Source organism: Tenebrio molitor, chromosome 1, assembly GCF_963966145.1.
Source record: "Tenebrio molitor chromosome 1, icTenMoli1.1, whole genome shotgun sequence".
In the NCBI taxonomy this organism is placed as follows: Eukaryota; Metazoa; Arthropoda; class Insecta; order Coleoptera; family Tenebrionidae; genus Tenebrio; species Tenebrio molitor.
In genome coordinates, this window is record NC_091046.1 from 31604048 (window position 1) to 31620831 (window position 16784).

The 16784-nt window shown below is 35.7% G+C and overlaps 1 protein-coding gene and 2 long non-coding RNA genes across 4 annotated transcripts in view; 1 reads left to right on the plus strand and 2 right to left on the minus strand.

The window, feature by feature from the left end:
• The window catches only part of LOC138136804 (uncharacterized), a 50998-nt gene extending 46244 nt beyond the window's left edge, over nucleotides 1–4754 (minus strand). The window contains exon 1 of one of the 2 annotated variants that reach the window (XR_011161441.1): nucleotides 588–4741. Coding sequence is in view for 1 of the 2 variants with exons in the window: in XM_069056115.1 (XP_068912216.1) it covers nucleotides 588–781 (194 nt within the window). In the remaining variant the exon portion in view is untranslated. Of the gene's footprint in view, nucleotides 1–587 lie in introns of both variants that reach the window. The other variant, XM_069056115.1, reaches the window with a different exon arrangement.
• Nucleotides 1–16784, plus strand: part of LOC138136836 (uncharacterized) — a 73558-nt gene that overhangs the window by 7925 nt on the left and 48849 nt on the right. The window lies entirely within an intron of this gene.
• Nucleotides 12061–13354, minus strand: LOC138141411 (uncharacterized). The gene is made up of 2 exons (XR_011163143.1): nucleotides 13103–13354; nucleotides 12061–13054 (listed from the first exon to the last, which is right to left on the minus strand). It is a non-coding gene; the product is annotated as an uncharacterized lncRNA (long non-coding RNA).

The window sequence follows — 16784 nt, forward strand, 5'->3', positions numbered from 1 at the left end:
GAAAATTTAAATTTACCTAGACATTCCTTTTTATCGCGTTTATGAGAAATTTGACACTGACAATACATTTTTGTGACATTTCTCAGTCTTTTGCTTCTGCCACCAAATATGAAAATACCTCTAACAACGTCTTAAACGTAGATTTATTGTTTTGAATTTTCAAAATTTTTGCTCATTAGTCATTACCATAGAAACATTAATTAGTTAGCATTTTTGCCGCGGGACTTCTTACATTATTTTTACTATAGTTCATTTAAGAGTCTGAAAGTTCTACGCCAAAAGTTTTTAGGTTCACGATTTGGTTTTATTTGAAACAAAAGTATTTTTTGAAATAACTGTTATTTTGAATGCAATAAATTAGGTTTGGATAAATAATTATTACGGTAACAGAAATTATGTTTTATTTGATTTTTCAACAAACCTGTTTTCAATTTGTTTACACTGCGTGACTGAAGATTTTATCACTTGTTTGAAGTATTATTATAAGATTAATTATAAAAGAAAAAACTATTTTTGAGAACGTTTAAAATTGCAAATCTCGATTTATTAAACTTTAAAAAAGAAGAAATTAAAATTAAATAACTTACCTATGTAAAATTGCCATGTAAGGTGCAGTCTCTTGAACTATCTCAATTTCCTGAGCGACCACGACCGACCTTGGCTGGGGAATACCACATTTAAAACATCTGAGATCCACAATTTTATGTAAAGGAATTCCAATTCCTCTAACACTAAGAATGAAAACAAAAACTAACAATTGTCTGAGCACAACGTAGCACATATTTAATTCTTTAGATATTTGGCTCTCTCTCCTTAACTCCAACTTAAATGTAAATGCCAACAATTTTTTTCTTTATTTTTAGTGACACTTGTAGATTATCTCGTCCGTACAATTTTAGATCGTCTAGCACTACAGTTAGTCTGTTCAATACATTTTATCAACGTGATTTCAAATCACAACTGTCTTATTTGCTCCTTGGAGGCTTGCGGTGCTTTCTTTTATATCACCTCCAACATTTGACGTCATCGTGCATTAATAAATGGTTGAATTTAGTAAAAATGAATGCGTTTTTGTTTCACCGGTGTTTGCAGTCATGTTTAAAAATGTTCGCCAATTAATAAACAACGATGCTGATAACCGTTTCTTTGATGTTTAAAAGCAAATTCAAATCGTTTCAGTTCCGCGAAAATTATTGTAATGTTTAACATTGATTATGTACAAGGACGTATACCATTTTAAGATGAATATACTGATAATCGGTCATTACTAAAATAAGTAGACAATGCAAATATATTTCACCGATATCAGGACACGACCTTATCTACAAATAATAATGTTTTTCCTCATATGTAGAATGTTCTGGTCAAGATAACAAAATCACTGTTATTTTCAACTAAAAGGTATATTCTCAAAATGATTTTATTCACATTAAATATGACTATTTTGAGTTACAACTCGCCCAAGTTTTAGGAAAGGATTGTTATTATTATTACCGGTTTCATTATAGTAAGCCTTGGTTTACATTCACAAAAGTTGGATGGTAGGTGAGTCATAACTCATAACTGTTATGCTGTAGGGTAGTGACAATAGTGACATGTCAACAACAATCAACAAATGAAGACAATCTCTAACTTTATTCATCATTAACTCAAACAGACGAAACTAAAAACAATAATAATTAATTAAACAGACGGAACTATACAGCATTCACGATTGTTTCAAATTCGGACTGTCTATGAAAATCTGACATTTTAGTTGGCAATATTGTGATTTGGTTATAACTGAATTGCACTACAGTCCATTCCATTTAAGAATGCAGTAGATGTCGGTTCGAATTGAGAACTTTTCACATTAACGAACGCGGCAAATTTGAAAACATACATTCCAAGCAAAATTAACAAAAAAAAAGTCATAAAGGAACTTACGGTAGTGGTATTCTAATAACAAAATTGTAGTTTGATGATCCGTTTGATACAAAAACTCTATAAGTTTGACACTAATAAACCAAAAAATCTATCAAATATCAAAATTCGACAGTAGTATCAAAAATCAAACATTGCCTAGTGTAAACTTTTCTCTCATTTTGACCAATCAACGACGGGAAAATAGTCCCTATGCTATTCTACACTGCATACTTAAATGGAATGGACTGTAAATCAATTACGGAATTGACAATAAGACGAATATTTAACAACGAAACGTCATATGATAGGACCTGACGTCAACCTAACAAAAAAATATCTTGGCCTGCTGCGTGTTTAAAAAAAACGTGAACGGCTAATATGCCATAGCAAAAATGAACTGTTTTTCGTAGCATCGGGTAGTATACGTCCATAATGATGAGGGGCAATATTTCTTCGACTGTATAAACAAAAAGATAAATACGCTACGAAACTATGGGGACTTAGCAGTTCATGAAAAGACGTCAATATCACTTTCATTTACAGTTGTAACCTTATTTAGATCTTGCCATTGTTTGAATGTCTCTATGATTTCAGATAGAAGTACCTGCCATTTGATTTTTCCTTTATTAAGCCATTTTAATTTTTAAGGCTTGTTCTGCTTCATTTAAGACGTTTTCCGGTAAAACACTGTCATTCAAACTCATTTTGCGAAATAGCGAAATGTCTGTTTGTACTGTCGCGAGCAAAAAATTCTGGTCGTCAATGTCATTTCAAAGTTTGGTTAGACTGTCACAAATTAAAAAAAATTCCCTGCCTGATTATGCCCATGTCAACAAAGTGTCAAGAAAATGAGAAAAAAATTACAACTAATGTCATAGAACATGATGATAGGTTATGATATTTATGACCGTTTTACAATGGAGCATTTTTCATTTTGTCAAAGCATGATTTTGACGATCAGTTTTTTTTTGCTCGCGACAGTATAAACAACCAAATGTACCTAACTATGACACCTGCACATTTTATGCAAACGCGAAGAACTAAATCTATTTTTAAAACAAGTTTTTGGATTTAATTGTTTTAAATTCTCTTTGATAACTGTTTATCCTGAAACCGATAAACTATTGAACAAAACACGGATGTTATGAATCATAGCAACCTTAGGTGTCTTAAAATCCTCGCTCTACGCGCTCGGATTTCAAACCGACATCTGCGGTAGTTACATAGGTTAAGTTCCAAAACCATACTCCAATGCTTTGAGTTTACTTCACTTCGTTCCAAAATAAAGAGTACTGAACTCTACAGAATAGTATTCTGACGTTCTATTACTATAGCAAATCTGTAGAGTTTGCCATTTCGTACTCTACTAAATTAGGAGGGTAGCTAATACTCTGACAACTCAAAATTTTGACATTTCATTTTGAAACTTAACCCATGTCCGCTTACCTTTTTAAGACTTTCATTAATTAAAATAATAATAAAATCTACTACACTGACCGGCAAAAAAAGTGGGACATTTAAAAAAATTCATTTATATTTAAGTATGTAGGTTATTTTTTTTAATCCCAAAAGTTTATTTTTGTTTTATTTCCTATTCTCCACAATTTTCTTTTGATTTACTGGGTTTTACCTTTCAATTGTTGAGTTTTTCTTAAATCTATTAAAATTCTTTCGTCTTAAAAAAAAGCATTTCTGACATTGTTGTCATGGAATTTTCACAAATTTGTTATTCAAGTTGTGATTTTGTCATTGAAATGCCATTATCGCAAGAAGATTCTGCAAGAGCTATAGCTCTAGTCCACGTGGGCTTCAGCATTCGCGAAGCTGCGAATTCTCTTGGTTTTGCACGATCCAGTGTCCATAGAGCCGTACTTCGTTTTCGTCAGACTGGAGGGTACACCAGAAGACCTGGATCAGGACGTAGAAGAAGTACAAGCGCTCGTGATAATCGATACATTACGATGCTTAGTTTGAGAAATCGGCATATGACGGCAGTTGAGATAAGAAATCAACTGGAAAGGGTATGAGAGGTCAACGTGAGTGAAAGGACTGTAAGAAGAAGACTTGGCGAAGCAAATTTAGGGGCCTATCGACCAGCAACTGGACCAGAACTTCTCAGAGGTCATCGGGTTTCCAGATTACTTTTTGCACAGGAACACTTAAATTGGAATTTAGAGCAATGGAAGTCGGTACTCTTTAGCGATGAATCGAGATTTGCTCTCCGATCTCCAGATGGACGGGCGAGAGTTTGGAGAAGACCAGGAGAACGCTACGCACCTTGCAATTTTTCTGAAAGGCTCAGTTTTAATGGAGGATCAATTATGGTATGGGGAGGTATTTCTTGGGAAGCCCGTACAGAGTTGGTTTTTATTGAAAGAGGCACATTAACAGCCCATAGGTATATAGAGGAAGTCCTACAAGACCATGTCGTGGGTTTTGCCCAGTTTGCAGGCGATGGTTTCATTTTCATGCACGACAATGCTCGCCCACATACTGCTCGAATTGTAACAGATTATCTTCATGATGTAGGAATTGATACAATGAACTGGCCAGTCCCGACTTAAACCCAATTGAGCATCTATGGGACGTTGTCGGTAAACAGGTTAGAGCGCGGCGTGGTGAGCTGGTGTCTCTTCAAGAGCTTCGAAGAGTCGTGCAAGAAGAATGGGATAATACGCCTCAAGAAGAAATTCAGCACTTAATCGAGTCAATGCCACGAAGGCTAGAAGCTGTCATAAGGGCAAGAGGCGGGAATACCAAATATTGAATTAAGTAGAGGCGTCCATGTTCCTTGTTTATTTATTTTTTATAATTGTATTTTTCTTTTCTGTTGTTAATGTGTTAATTGAAGCCTTTCAAATGACATCTTTGAATCTTTGAATTGTGAAACTGTCTAAAGTAACACTTTGTCCTATTTTATTTTGGTCAACGACTGTACATACAGGGTGATTCAAGTTTTACCGCCCGAGCGACAACACCCACTTCTAATCGATTTAAAATTCTCAAAAAATTCAGGAATGATTGTATATCGTTGTAGAACATTCTGTAAAAGTTTAAACTTTTTTAATGAAACAGGTAAATATTTCGTTTTAATTCAATAACCGCTAGATTAATTTACATAATTTTTCGATGAGAGTCCTTTCAAACGTCTAGGAAAAGTTTGGTGTCATTGAAATTATGAAAACATCACCGGTTTCGGAAATAAATGGAATATGATATTAAAGTGCAAGATTTAGCTATGATTTATTATTAAATTGAGCGGTCACTTCCACAAAAGAGGTTAATATGGTTAGTTTATGGTACCCTTTAGGGACTTAAGAATTACTCGAAAAGTTGTCAATAGATATCTACCAACAATGAAGTATTTATTTATGACACTGCAGTTGTAAATCTTGGTCATTTTTCGCTCTTAATGTCAAAATTGGAATATTTCAAAAACTAACAATTTTCTTTCAATACGAATTTCATAAATGTGTTCTTTGAATTAATTGTGAATTATGAGCGTGTACATTTTTTTTTTTTTTGATCAAAATCGATTTTTTGCATTTTATGGCTCTGAATGAAGTGATACGGGAAAATTGATTGCACACATTTGTAGCCTTATATGAAGGGGATGTAACCCTAAAGTTTCGTAATTTTTAGTAATTTTTTAATAGGGTTAATCGTGCGGGCGGTAAAACTTGAATCACCCTGTACTTTATCATACTTTTACTCTTACTTTGGAGTAGGTTTTGGAACTTAGCCTTTGTGCCTCTGTATGATAATAGCTATTGTTGATGTTTTACCGAAGCCCCAATATTTATCAATTAATTTGATTGATGTTAAACATAATTACTAAAATTTGAACAACATTATAAAGGATTGCTCTATTTCAATAAATAAAATATCGGTATGGGTAAAGCTTTTATGTTTATAAGGAGTTTTCTGGACAAAATTAACGGACCACTATAGTTTTTGTTAAATTCCAAGATAATGATAGCTGTTCCAAATTCACATAATATAACACAGACATATAACACAAAAATTAATAAATATTTAGAGCTCTCCGTTGCTATGAGAAATCTTTGGTGTTTAGAAAAAATTTCGATTTTACCACTTGTAATTTCAGCAACGGGAATAGTACCGCAATCTCTTTTTAAAAATTTAAAAAATTCTGGATTTAGATAACACATTGGTAGTTGAAATCAAAAAGGTATATTATTATACTCATGTCACATCGTGAGGAAGTTCCTTAACATTGACACAGAACATAATACACAACAAAGTCAAAATGAGGAGGCGAGACGCCGGTAATTATGTTGATAAGCACTGCACTATTACTTGATAGTAATATCCGTAATAGTGTATGTACTCCGGCAAAATTGCCGTGCCGCCGGGTGGAGGTGGGATACGAAGATTTATACATACTACTAATTGTCAATTAAAGGACGTTTACCAAAAATACATAAGTTCAGAAAAGCCTTATTACGACAAGTTATCTACAGCCACCAAGTTTTGTTTTTTATCGGGTGCATCTGCTACGAGTCTTTTAAATTTGTAAAACGAATCGTTCAAGAAATCTATCCGTAAAAGAGGCAGTAAGAGTAACAACTTTGTTAGATGTTAGATCTGATAGGAAGACATCATTCCAGCCTAATCGGGACTATTTGTTGGCCATTCCATGAACGGAATATCAACACCATTCAAGTAGTCGATAATAATAATAATATTGTCTTTATTTGATAATTGCTGTACAAATTCTAAATAACAGTTATTAGCAGAAAATAAATCAGATCAATAATAACAATCCTGACAATAATAATAATAATAACTGGGGTGGCGCCTTTCAACTACGTTGCTCTTCCAAGTAACCACCCCCCCCCCTCCTCTCCCCTCAAACTTAACCTAAATTCTAAAAAGAGAAAAATAAAAACCAAAATATAGATTATAAATCAAAATTACGTATGTACTCGTATGTATCATTTGTGGAGCAAGAAATACCAAATAATTTAATATGAAAATGCGTACACATTCACATTGTAACTTGTCTAGCCACATGCGACATGCGATGAAGACTCTAATTATTTTCACCACGACTATACTAAAAAAAAGCAATTTTTGAAAATTGAATTTGATTTGAATGTTAATATTTGACAATTAAAATGGTGCCTCGTTTAGCGGTTGCTGTGCGATGCGCGACTTATTGTTTACAAACGCATCCGATTGACGACCTGCCCGTGATAGAATGAAAATACGAGGGATGTGATTGGCCGACAGCCGTGGATTTCAATACATTCTATCACGGGATGTGGAACTGATACCATTCTTTCATTGAATATCCAAGAAGAATGCATTCATTCTTAAAATGAAACCTAATTTATAAGCTGTCACGTAATTCTGATTATAATATTAATTTCAATTTGGACGTTTGATAAAATGGTGCGTTAATTTTGTCCAGAAGTTTATGATATGTAGGGCCAGTTTTCAGAAGCAAAATTAAGATAACCGTATTCAAATGCGAGATTAACTGCACACGTGATCAGATTAAACCGATCGAAGTTTTGGGTTCATGGGTTAATCACGCATTAAAATTTAATTCAAATTAAATATTTAATTCTCTTTCTGTATACTGGCCCTTAGACGATTGTAGGCACTAAATATTGGGTGTTTAAATATAAATCTGATCAACAATAATTTGTAAAATTTACGAATGCTTGTCCAGCCCAACAATATTAAATTTAATGCATTTAACTAAGTGATAATCCGTTTCATGGCTGATCGTCAGAAAATTTCAATTGTTTTCAATGCACTCTTAGTGCTTATTCACAATGGACATAAGCCTAAGAACTACATAACTCAAAAATAATTTATTTGGGCCCGGTTGCATGAAGCGATGTCAAGTCGTTGTTAAAGTTAACATAATGTCAAGCGATCTGATTGGAGGATATTTAACATTTTATTTGAATCAGTCAATCAAATGGGCGGATTTCCGACTTGACGCGTTGTTAGCTGACACGATGTTAACTAAGCTTTATACAACCGGGCCTTGGTGTCTCTTTATAGCAGACACCCTTCTGCGACATGTCTCACTCCAGTCTTGATGTCATTTCCAAATCTGTCAGCTCCCTTAGATTAGCGTCAAAAAACTTTGTGCTGTATTATCAGAATGTTAGAGGATATTCGCTTATCATCTAGTTCAGCCCCGTATGATTGTATAGCCCTGTCTGAGACTTGGCTGTCTGAATATGTTTTGGATGGTGAGATACTGGACTTGAATTCATATAATCTAAACTAGGCAAAAATGAATAGGGAATTTTTCCATTTTTGAATTTTTTATAAGTACAGATTAAAATTTGTAATGAAATGTGTTAGAAATATATTAATATACACATTAAATGTAATGTTTCAAGCAGCTGTAACATTTTAAATTTATCCAGTGTTTAAGAATACGTGGGAGGATTGGGGCAATTATTTTGCTTTCCATGAAAAATTGTGGAATTCCCTATTCATTTTTGGCTAGTGTGGACTGGTCGTTTCTAGAACAAGCATATGAACCTGAGAATGCTATTGATTTGCTTTATCAAAAATTAGACTCAATTTTTGATAAACCTATTCCGAGGAGGGGTGGGTCTCTTAGCATGTATCCTGCTTGGTTTGACAGGGAACTGATATATAAGGAGGAAGTTTAAGGCGTGGCAAAGATATAAGCACTCAGATCGAATTGATGACTATAATATTTTTAAACAACTCAGAGCCGAAGTTAAGGAGAAAGAAAAGCACGCATACAGTAGTTAGGTGACTAGGATGAACACCAATGTCAAAACAAATCCTAAATACTTTTAGAGTTTTGTAAACTCGATAAAAAAATCCACCTCAATTCCAGACGTCATGAATTATAATGGGTCTATATTAAAAGATCCGAAAGATATCGTCGATAAGTTTGCCGACTACTTTTCGAAATCATTTATGGTAAATAATAGAAATCAACAATCCAAACAACATCTTACTGAACTTGTGAGGTGCAAGAAGCTATAAAAAAAGCTAAAAAATAGTCAAACGGTGGGCCCTGACCAGATACCTTCTTTTTTACATTGTGACTGTAAAACAATTCCCTCAAGTCCCTTAAAAATAATCTTTAATCTTATTGATAAAACTTCCGTGTTTCCAGCTAAGTGGGAAAGAATCTCGGCTTTGCCCAGTATTCAAAAATGCCGTAAAGAAACGGCATATATGCACGATAATATGCCGTAAAAAATTATCAAAATATGCACGAAACATGTATTCCTAGGATGTATGCGCTAATATATGCAGTAAAAACAAAAATTAACTGACGAAAAACACTTTGAAAATGTCTAATAATAAAATATGTACACTAAACCCAAGTAAATCTAATACGAACAGATCAAGCACAGTGGCAGTTCTAAAAGACAGAAGATAAAACTGGATTGTTGCAAAAAACCACTTGTCATTTGCAACAGCATTTTTTCAATATTTTTAAACCAAATAAAGGCACAAAAGGACCAGAAAATCATAGTGTGGATTGAATATTTTCCATCCAAGTACAGTTTTAAAGTAATTTCAAATGACTAATCCCATAAAAGTGCTGTTGCAAATGCAAAGTGGTTTTTTGCAACTTGAGTCAACTTTATGTATTTATTTTAGCATCATTATTAGTAAAAATTTAAGACCCAATTTTATAACTTAAACGATGTAGAATGGAACAAATGCAATAAGAAACATGTAAAATAAAAAGAATAATCATCAAAGGACTGAAGACTCTAGTGTTCTAGCTTCTCGCGGGGGACCACCAATTTCTTGTCGTGTAGGCACCACGGAACATTTTACGAAAATTTTTAGGCTGGCAAAGCTTGATGCATAATGTCAGTTTAAATTAGAAAATTTGTCAAGAACAGGAAATGTCCAGTGGAAAAATTTTATCGTATTTTTAGCAATTTCACATATTTCAAGGGACGTACAGTTGCGGAATTAAAATTTCGGGCACTATTTTTCTGTCACTTCAACAAAATCTCTGTAAAGCACCTTCTACTGTCATCATGACTGACATTAAATCATCGCTTTGATATGTTGCCTACCCGTTATTATGCCACAAATGACAATTTTTGAATACCAAAAAACAAAAACATGACAAGAGTAAAAAATAAGGTTATTAACGTAAAGGTTGTTTTAGAGCTTATATCATGACATTGACAATAGTGCCCGAAATTTTAATTCCGCAACTGTACTATTCCGGACGCGGAATCTTGGCCAACATTTTTTAGACATTTCGAAAAAAAAATGATGTAAACCAGTCATTAGTGTCATTAAAAAATGACAATTATTAAAAATCACTTTGAAGTTTTTCTTGTGACATCAAAAAACCAGGGAAATGCCATTATCGAGTCAAAAGTTGGGTTATATTCAATAAAGGCCAGTTCACACATATTTGTCAGTTAAATGTCAGTCGTGGCCAAGATTCCGTCTCCGGAATAGTACATGCAAGATTATCTTGATTAGGTATCTTACATATTCGTGTTTTGTGACAGAATTTGGATAAAATATAGGCGACTAGATCAAATTTTTACTTTTAAAATTAAGGCATCACCAACCGCCACAAAAATCCCTAAATCGACTAAAGTAAACATTTTTGTTTAAAAACGGCTTAAAAAGGACAAACTATAAAAAATAGTATAAAAACTCGTTTCATAAGACCTTGAAGCACTCATTTTTTAAAATAACTCATGGCTACGCCACTCATTTTTTAAACTTGAATTCGTGCTTCAAGACTGGTCTTATGAAACTTGTTTTTTATTATACTATTTTAATTATAATATCTGTTTTCGACACTAAAATGCGTGCAAAATCGACCATTTAAAGCACTAAAGCTTTAAAGTCGCTTAGGTAACCACAAATTCACCTATATTTTGAACAATGATAAATACACATTTATAATAATTTATAATAAATATAAATACCAACGAAACAACAATTGACCATTTCTATATCGACGATTGATTAATGACACAGAATTTCGGAAAAGGTATTACAATTTTCAGATTGTAGTGTAGGTATATGTACTAAAAATAGCGTACGATACACGTGTATAAGAGCCTTTAATGTATCTGTCACAATAGTGTTAATGGTAATGTTAATGTTAGTGTTAGCCAGAATGTTATTCTTCAGAACATTGGTGAAACGTTCAACTGTTCACAATAACGGTGATGGTGATGTTAATGTTAGAAACGATGTTAAGAGATCCAGAAAATGTCTGGTTCTTTAACATCTTCGTTAACATCTACCAATCACCATCGAGAATTTCACGCACGCGCAGGCGCAGTGACAGTTCACACCACGTTGACAGCTGTAAGAGTAACATTCTGTTAACATTATTGTGAACACTGGACTACTAACATCACTATTGCCATCTCCACTAACATTATAACATTACCACTAACATTAACACTATTGTGACAGACCCTTAAAGCACATGCCATGTTAAAAGTAGGTCGAGTTCTTTCAATCTCTCATGGGTTGTGAGTCATATCTGCGCAAACGACGAACATCGGTTTCAAGTACGCGCTAGAAACCGACCGGAAAACATTGTCATTCGTAGAACCTTTTTTATATCTGAAGTGGCAAATCTACAGGATTTTCTTTTCACAACTGGCTCGATCATTAACGAACCATTGTCTTGTGTCATTATGAAATTGTAATTTCGAAATTTAACGCATGGCTAAAATAGTCGACGTTTTCAGTTTTCATTTACCAATTCTTCACTGGTTTATCGCTCCGCCTTCGCGCAGATATTTCCATAGTCAAAACCCATGAGAGATTGAAAGACCTCTACTTCGCTACGCGTCGTGCCACAGCCATCTCTACTTAAGTAAGTAGAGATGGCTGTGGTCGTGCTCTTAAAAACTCGTCGCGCGTGCTTTAAACTTTAAAGGCTTCCTTATAAACTTGTATCATAATTCATAATATACTATAATACGTTTATACTTATAGTTTATGACCTAAAGTGGGTCAGTGACTGCACCGGGCTCTCAGGGCGTTTTTGGGGCAAAGGGCGTGGGTTGGGATATGGGCGCCAGGCAACCTTTTTGAGCTGGTTTAGACTTGTCCAGCTGCCGGGACAAGTGCTCAGTTTTTACTCGTCGGAGGGAGTAGAAAGCAAATTCGTTCTGAACGTTAAAAAAATTAATTTATTCAGTTGTCACTCCAAAAGCAGGTATCAGTGATTCTGTACTGGTTCACACGAGTGCGACAATGGTTCGATTGTAACTATTATGTGAAAAATGGAAAATGTGGAACCAGTACTTTCAGATGGCCTTAATAATTAACTTTGGTCGTAACCAGAAAAGCTTTTCCTTCACATGTGACCGAATCTTAAACTAAACAATGGATTCTTCGACGAAATAAAAGGGTGTTTGTTCCTTGATGAAAAACCTTCCGAACTTAAGCTTCCTTTTGATCGAGTTAGCAAATGAATTAAAATTTTATGAAACCCAAGGTCAAGATTGGGGTATTATCTTGACGAAAAATAAAAACATTGATCCTGATAAGAAAGTTTAAAATCGGTGAAGTTCCGAAACGTTAAATTTGATAATATTTCTAAATTGACATTGAAAATTGAATTTGAATGAACAGGTTTTACAAAAAAATTCTTACTATATGCGAAATATTAAATGTGAATGTACAAAAAATGATGAACGTGAGAAGCGCAGTAAAAAAATGGCGACTTATCTTATGCCGGGTCTGATGTCTCCTCGAATAGCGTCCCTTCGACTTGCGGTACGGTACGGTTCCTATATGATGGCGTCACGGCGTGACCTTGATGTTTTTCGATATTTCTAGGCCGGAAACGATACGAAGATGACGGTACTGATCGCCCTTACGAACGATGACTCTAACGAAAGATGATCCTAACGAACGATCACCCTAAAGAACGATGGCCCTAACGGAAGATGGACCTGCCGAACAACCCCTAACGAATTGACGTTAGTGTTGCGAATTTCGAATGGTTCGGTAATTACCTTTCCGCCGAAAGGGGGTGCTCCACGATAATTTGAAGGAGGACTTTCCGGTACTCCTTCACGGTACGGTACTTCTCGATACGATAAGAAGCGGTACGATAAGATGCTGGATCGAACTATCCAACTGGATCGAACTACCCCTAATAGACGAAATTAGTGATGCGGAATCGCTAATGAACGATAATTACCTCTATCTCACTAGATGACGAGGGGTCTCTCGATATTGGTAAGACGGTAAAACGGTAACGGTACGGTAAAAAATCTTCGGGCTCCTCGACGGACCAGAAGCCTGGCAGCGCCGGACGATATGCACCATGGCGTCGGCAATCCGCTCTCGGGGATAATTGCGGATCCCGAACGCCACGCACGTAATTCGCTTTCCGCGACTTGCGGCACAGCCGCCCGCTCGGCGGTCGCCGACCGAGTCCCCTGATTTCCGCTCACGACAGGTTTTTTTCGTTACCCGCGAATCTAGGAGCGCAATATGAAATAGCTGGACCTTATTTTCCGCGGTAATAAGGCGTCCCGGTAATTGCACGAACAGCGCATCTTGATGACCATTTCCGGCGGTACTACACGTGCGCGCTAAAATAACAGATGGACGATCATGGCGCCGATTTGTTTACGTTGGATATCACCGACCGGGAAATCACGGATGCTGAAGCGGTAAAGTGTCGGTGAGTCCGCGCGTATCAAACGATAGATGGTAACAGCCATTTTCCGCAGGATCTCAAAAGGTTGAACACCACGAACAAAGGGAAGAAGGTTGGGGAAAAGAAGAGAAGAAGATAACTTTCTGGCAAGTCACGGGAACAAAAGGGAAACGGAACTGACTTTGCCGTACGGTTACCCGAGCTGAGAAGAAGAAGAGAGGAATTGAAGGAAAAGGAGAGGAGAAAAAAACAGAATGTGTCGTAAAGACGCACGATAGAAGTGAAACTTTTGTATTACAGGGAAACATTGTAATTATTCATCAATCACTTTTAAATAGCATATTCACAACAAAATTGTATATTTTAATGAAGAAAATAAATTATAAACAACGATAACACTAAACAATATCCAAATGCCTAACTCATTGTTCATTTTTAAGCCTCCAAATTAAAAAGAGGACATGATCGATAAATGCCGTGAGTGTGACAAAGACAGAGACACTGCTCCCACTCGACCCAATATTGTTTACCCCCACCACTTTTCGTCACACAAAAAGGTTGCCGATCAGAATTTCAAGACCCTCCCATAAAAAGTTTCACTTCAAAAAAAAAGAGAACGATAAAAAAGATAGGGGCCAACGTGTGTTGTTCCAGCCGCCCCAAAAATGGCTGGCACAGTTTCTACCAAAGAAAACTCTAAAGAAACCGAAAGTGAAACGCGAAAGAAAACTGAAAGTGAAACGATAAACAAAAAATAAATCCTGAACCGATAAACTAAAAATGAACTGACTGACGACACAAACAAAACTGAATGATCTCGAAATGAGCGTCCCGAAAAAGGTTACGGCAGGGTGGGCGCGTCGCGTCGTCATGCGTTATCTTGGATCCGTCTACGTTACAAAGAGATCAAATAGAGTAAAACAGTAAACTTCTACTGCATCGTGGACTATGCCCACCGGGGACACTACGTAAAAAAAAACGCACCCTATTGCTCTACCTCTGTGGTGGTGTGGAAAAGAATAAAAACTACAAAAATAATAGAAATTCTCGATTTCTACACGCTGTAACTACGAAACTTGATCTGACAAAAAAACATAAAGAACAAAAAATGTATAGAATTGTACGCTCTACATTTTCTATAATAACTTAGATAGACGTATCTAGCACGTATAATGAAATAATCGCAGAAATGTGATTTTCCACCCCTATTCTCCAGTATGGCGGGGCGAGCGGCAACCCCCCAAGGTCGCAAACTCAACAATATTAATAATAGGCCTGATAGAAGATACCTGCCAAGTATAAACTTTTCTGTACCTTTTGCAAGGTAAAACTCCCTATTGATTGGACTATAAGAAATGATTAAATTTGCAGCCTTATCTGTGCAGTGTTCTGCCTTTTGTGCTACTGGTTCGGTTATTGCAAGCTTAAGGAAATTTTGTCTACATTGAAAAAAATTACTTTTGAATTTTAGAAAATTTGTTGAAAAATGTTTTTGTAAAGCGAGAAATGCCGCGAGTGCGTCACATTCCTCAGCTCAGTGACTTTGAAAGAGGGCGGATTGTAGGCTTACGAAAAGCAGGTTTGTCAGTTAGAGAAATTGCCAGAAGAACTGGCAGATTTGTACGCACCATTTTAAGATATCATCAGGCAGGGACTCAAGAAGGCCATGAACACAGGACTAGGGGCACCGGACGTCGTAGGATGACAACAGAAAATCAAGATCAATGAAAGGGTGTTTACCTTTCTTTGTCACATAGTATATTTTTATCGTCTTGTTTTAATTAATACCTCCTAACAGAGTCATCACAGAATCCTAAAAAACGTACACTTCTCTTCAATAAAAAGTAGTACCGAGCGATCCAAAAGTCTTTCTATCAAGTGAGCCATAATATTATTATTATTATTACACCATAAAATTTTAAAAATGACAATTTAAAAAAAAATCAAAGTATAGGGACACGCTGATAAAACATATTTTTAATGTTCATTTAAATGCGCGCCAAATATGCTGCAGCCCAACGACATTCGTTTCCACTGTCATGGCCCATTTGATAGCAAGACTTTTGGATCACTCGGTATATACAAGTGCTGCACTTAATTTTAACAATATTTTGCTAATGTAAGTTCTTTTTCGTTAAAATGTTACGGTTGCGGTCAATAAAATCTGAGCAGCACATTTTCCTACTGTAAATATGGTTTAGATTGTTGCTCAAGTACGGGTAGTCACCTGGAAAACTGTCATGTTGATGTAAACGTCAACGAAAAAAAATGCCACATTTATGTCTTGCAGAAAAAGTAAGGGTTGTTACATTGCTGGAAGAAGGTTGGTCAGAAAGGAGGGTAGCAGTCAGGTTCAACATAGCCAGGAGCACTGTGCACAATAAGAAAATGTGGAATGAACGCCAATCGTTTGAAAGGCAAGTCGGGAGTGGCAGGCCTAGAGTCTCTACAGAGATTGACGACGTTAATTTGATTCAAGTTCTACGAGAAAACCCGTTCAATTCGGTTACCGAGGCACACAATGAAACAAATTTCCCAGGTTCTCTTCCAACAGCAAGGCGTCGTGTCAAGGAAGGATCGGAACTGCGAAATCATCCTGCAGTCAAAAAACCTTTTTTGACTCAACAAAAGAACACAGAGTAGGATAGTAGGATTCGTGTTGGAATATTCCCTAGAACCATTAGATTTTTGGCAGAATGTTGTTTTCACAAACGAGAAGATTTTTCAATCGTGCTATAACGGTCGTGTTAGAGTTTATAGTTTATAGGTGTGAATTAACACGTGGTATTTGTGTATGTGTAGGTACCGTCGCTAGGGTAATGTTACTTGAGGTGAAAGCCTTGTTTTCCAAATTTCATGAAAAATTCATAGAATGTCAAATCAGTGCTCAGATTTTATTAACCGCAACCGTACATAACGCTAACAGAAAACGTTGTTACCAAGTTCCCAGTGTGGCTTAATTTTTACAATAGTACTTATTCTTATTTTTTTGAATTTTTTTAAAGTTAAAATTTAACCACTTTTTACATATGTACTATTGCGAGCACGGAATTTCGGGCAGACTTGAAATTTGACTGATATAATATCTGAAATAGGCTTTAGGTGCTAGACGTATTAATAACCTCATTTTAATATCCACTATTGTCACATATCATTTTGACAAATTGCCTTCATCAATCCTGAAAAGTTGCAGGTGCCTAGATGTGATTTTCCAAAA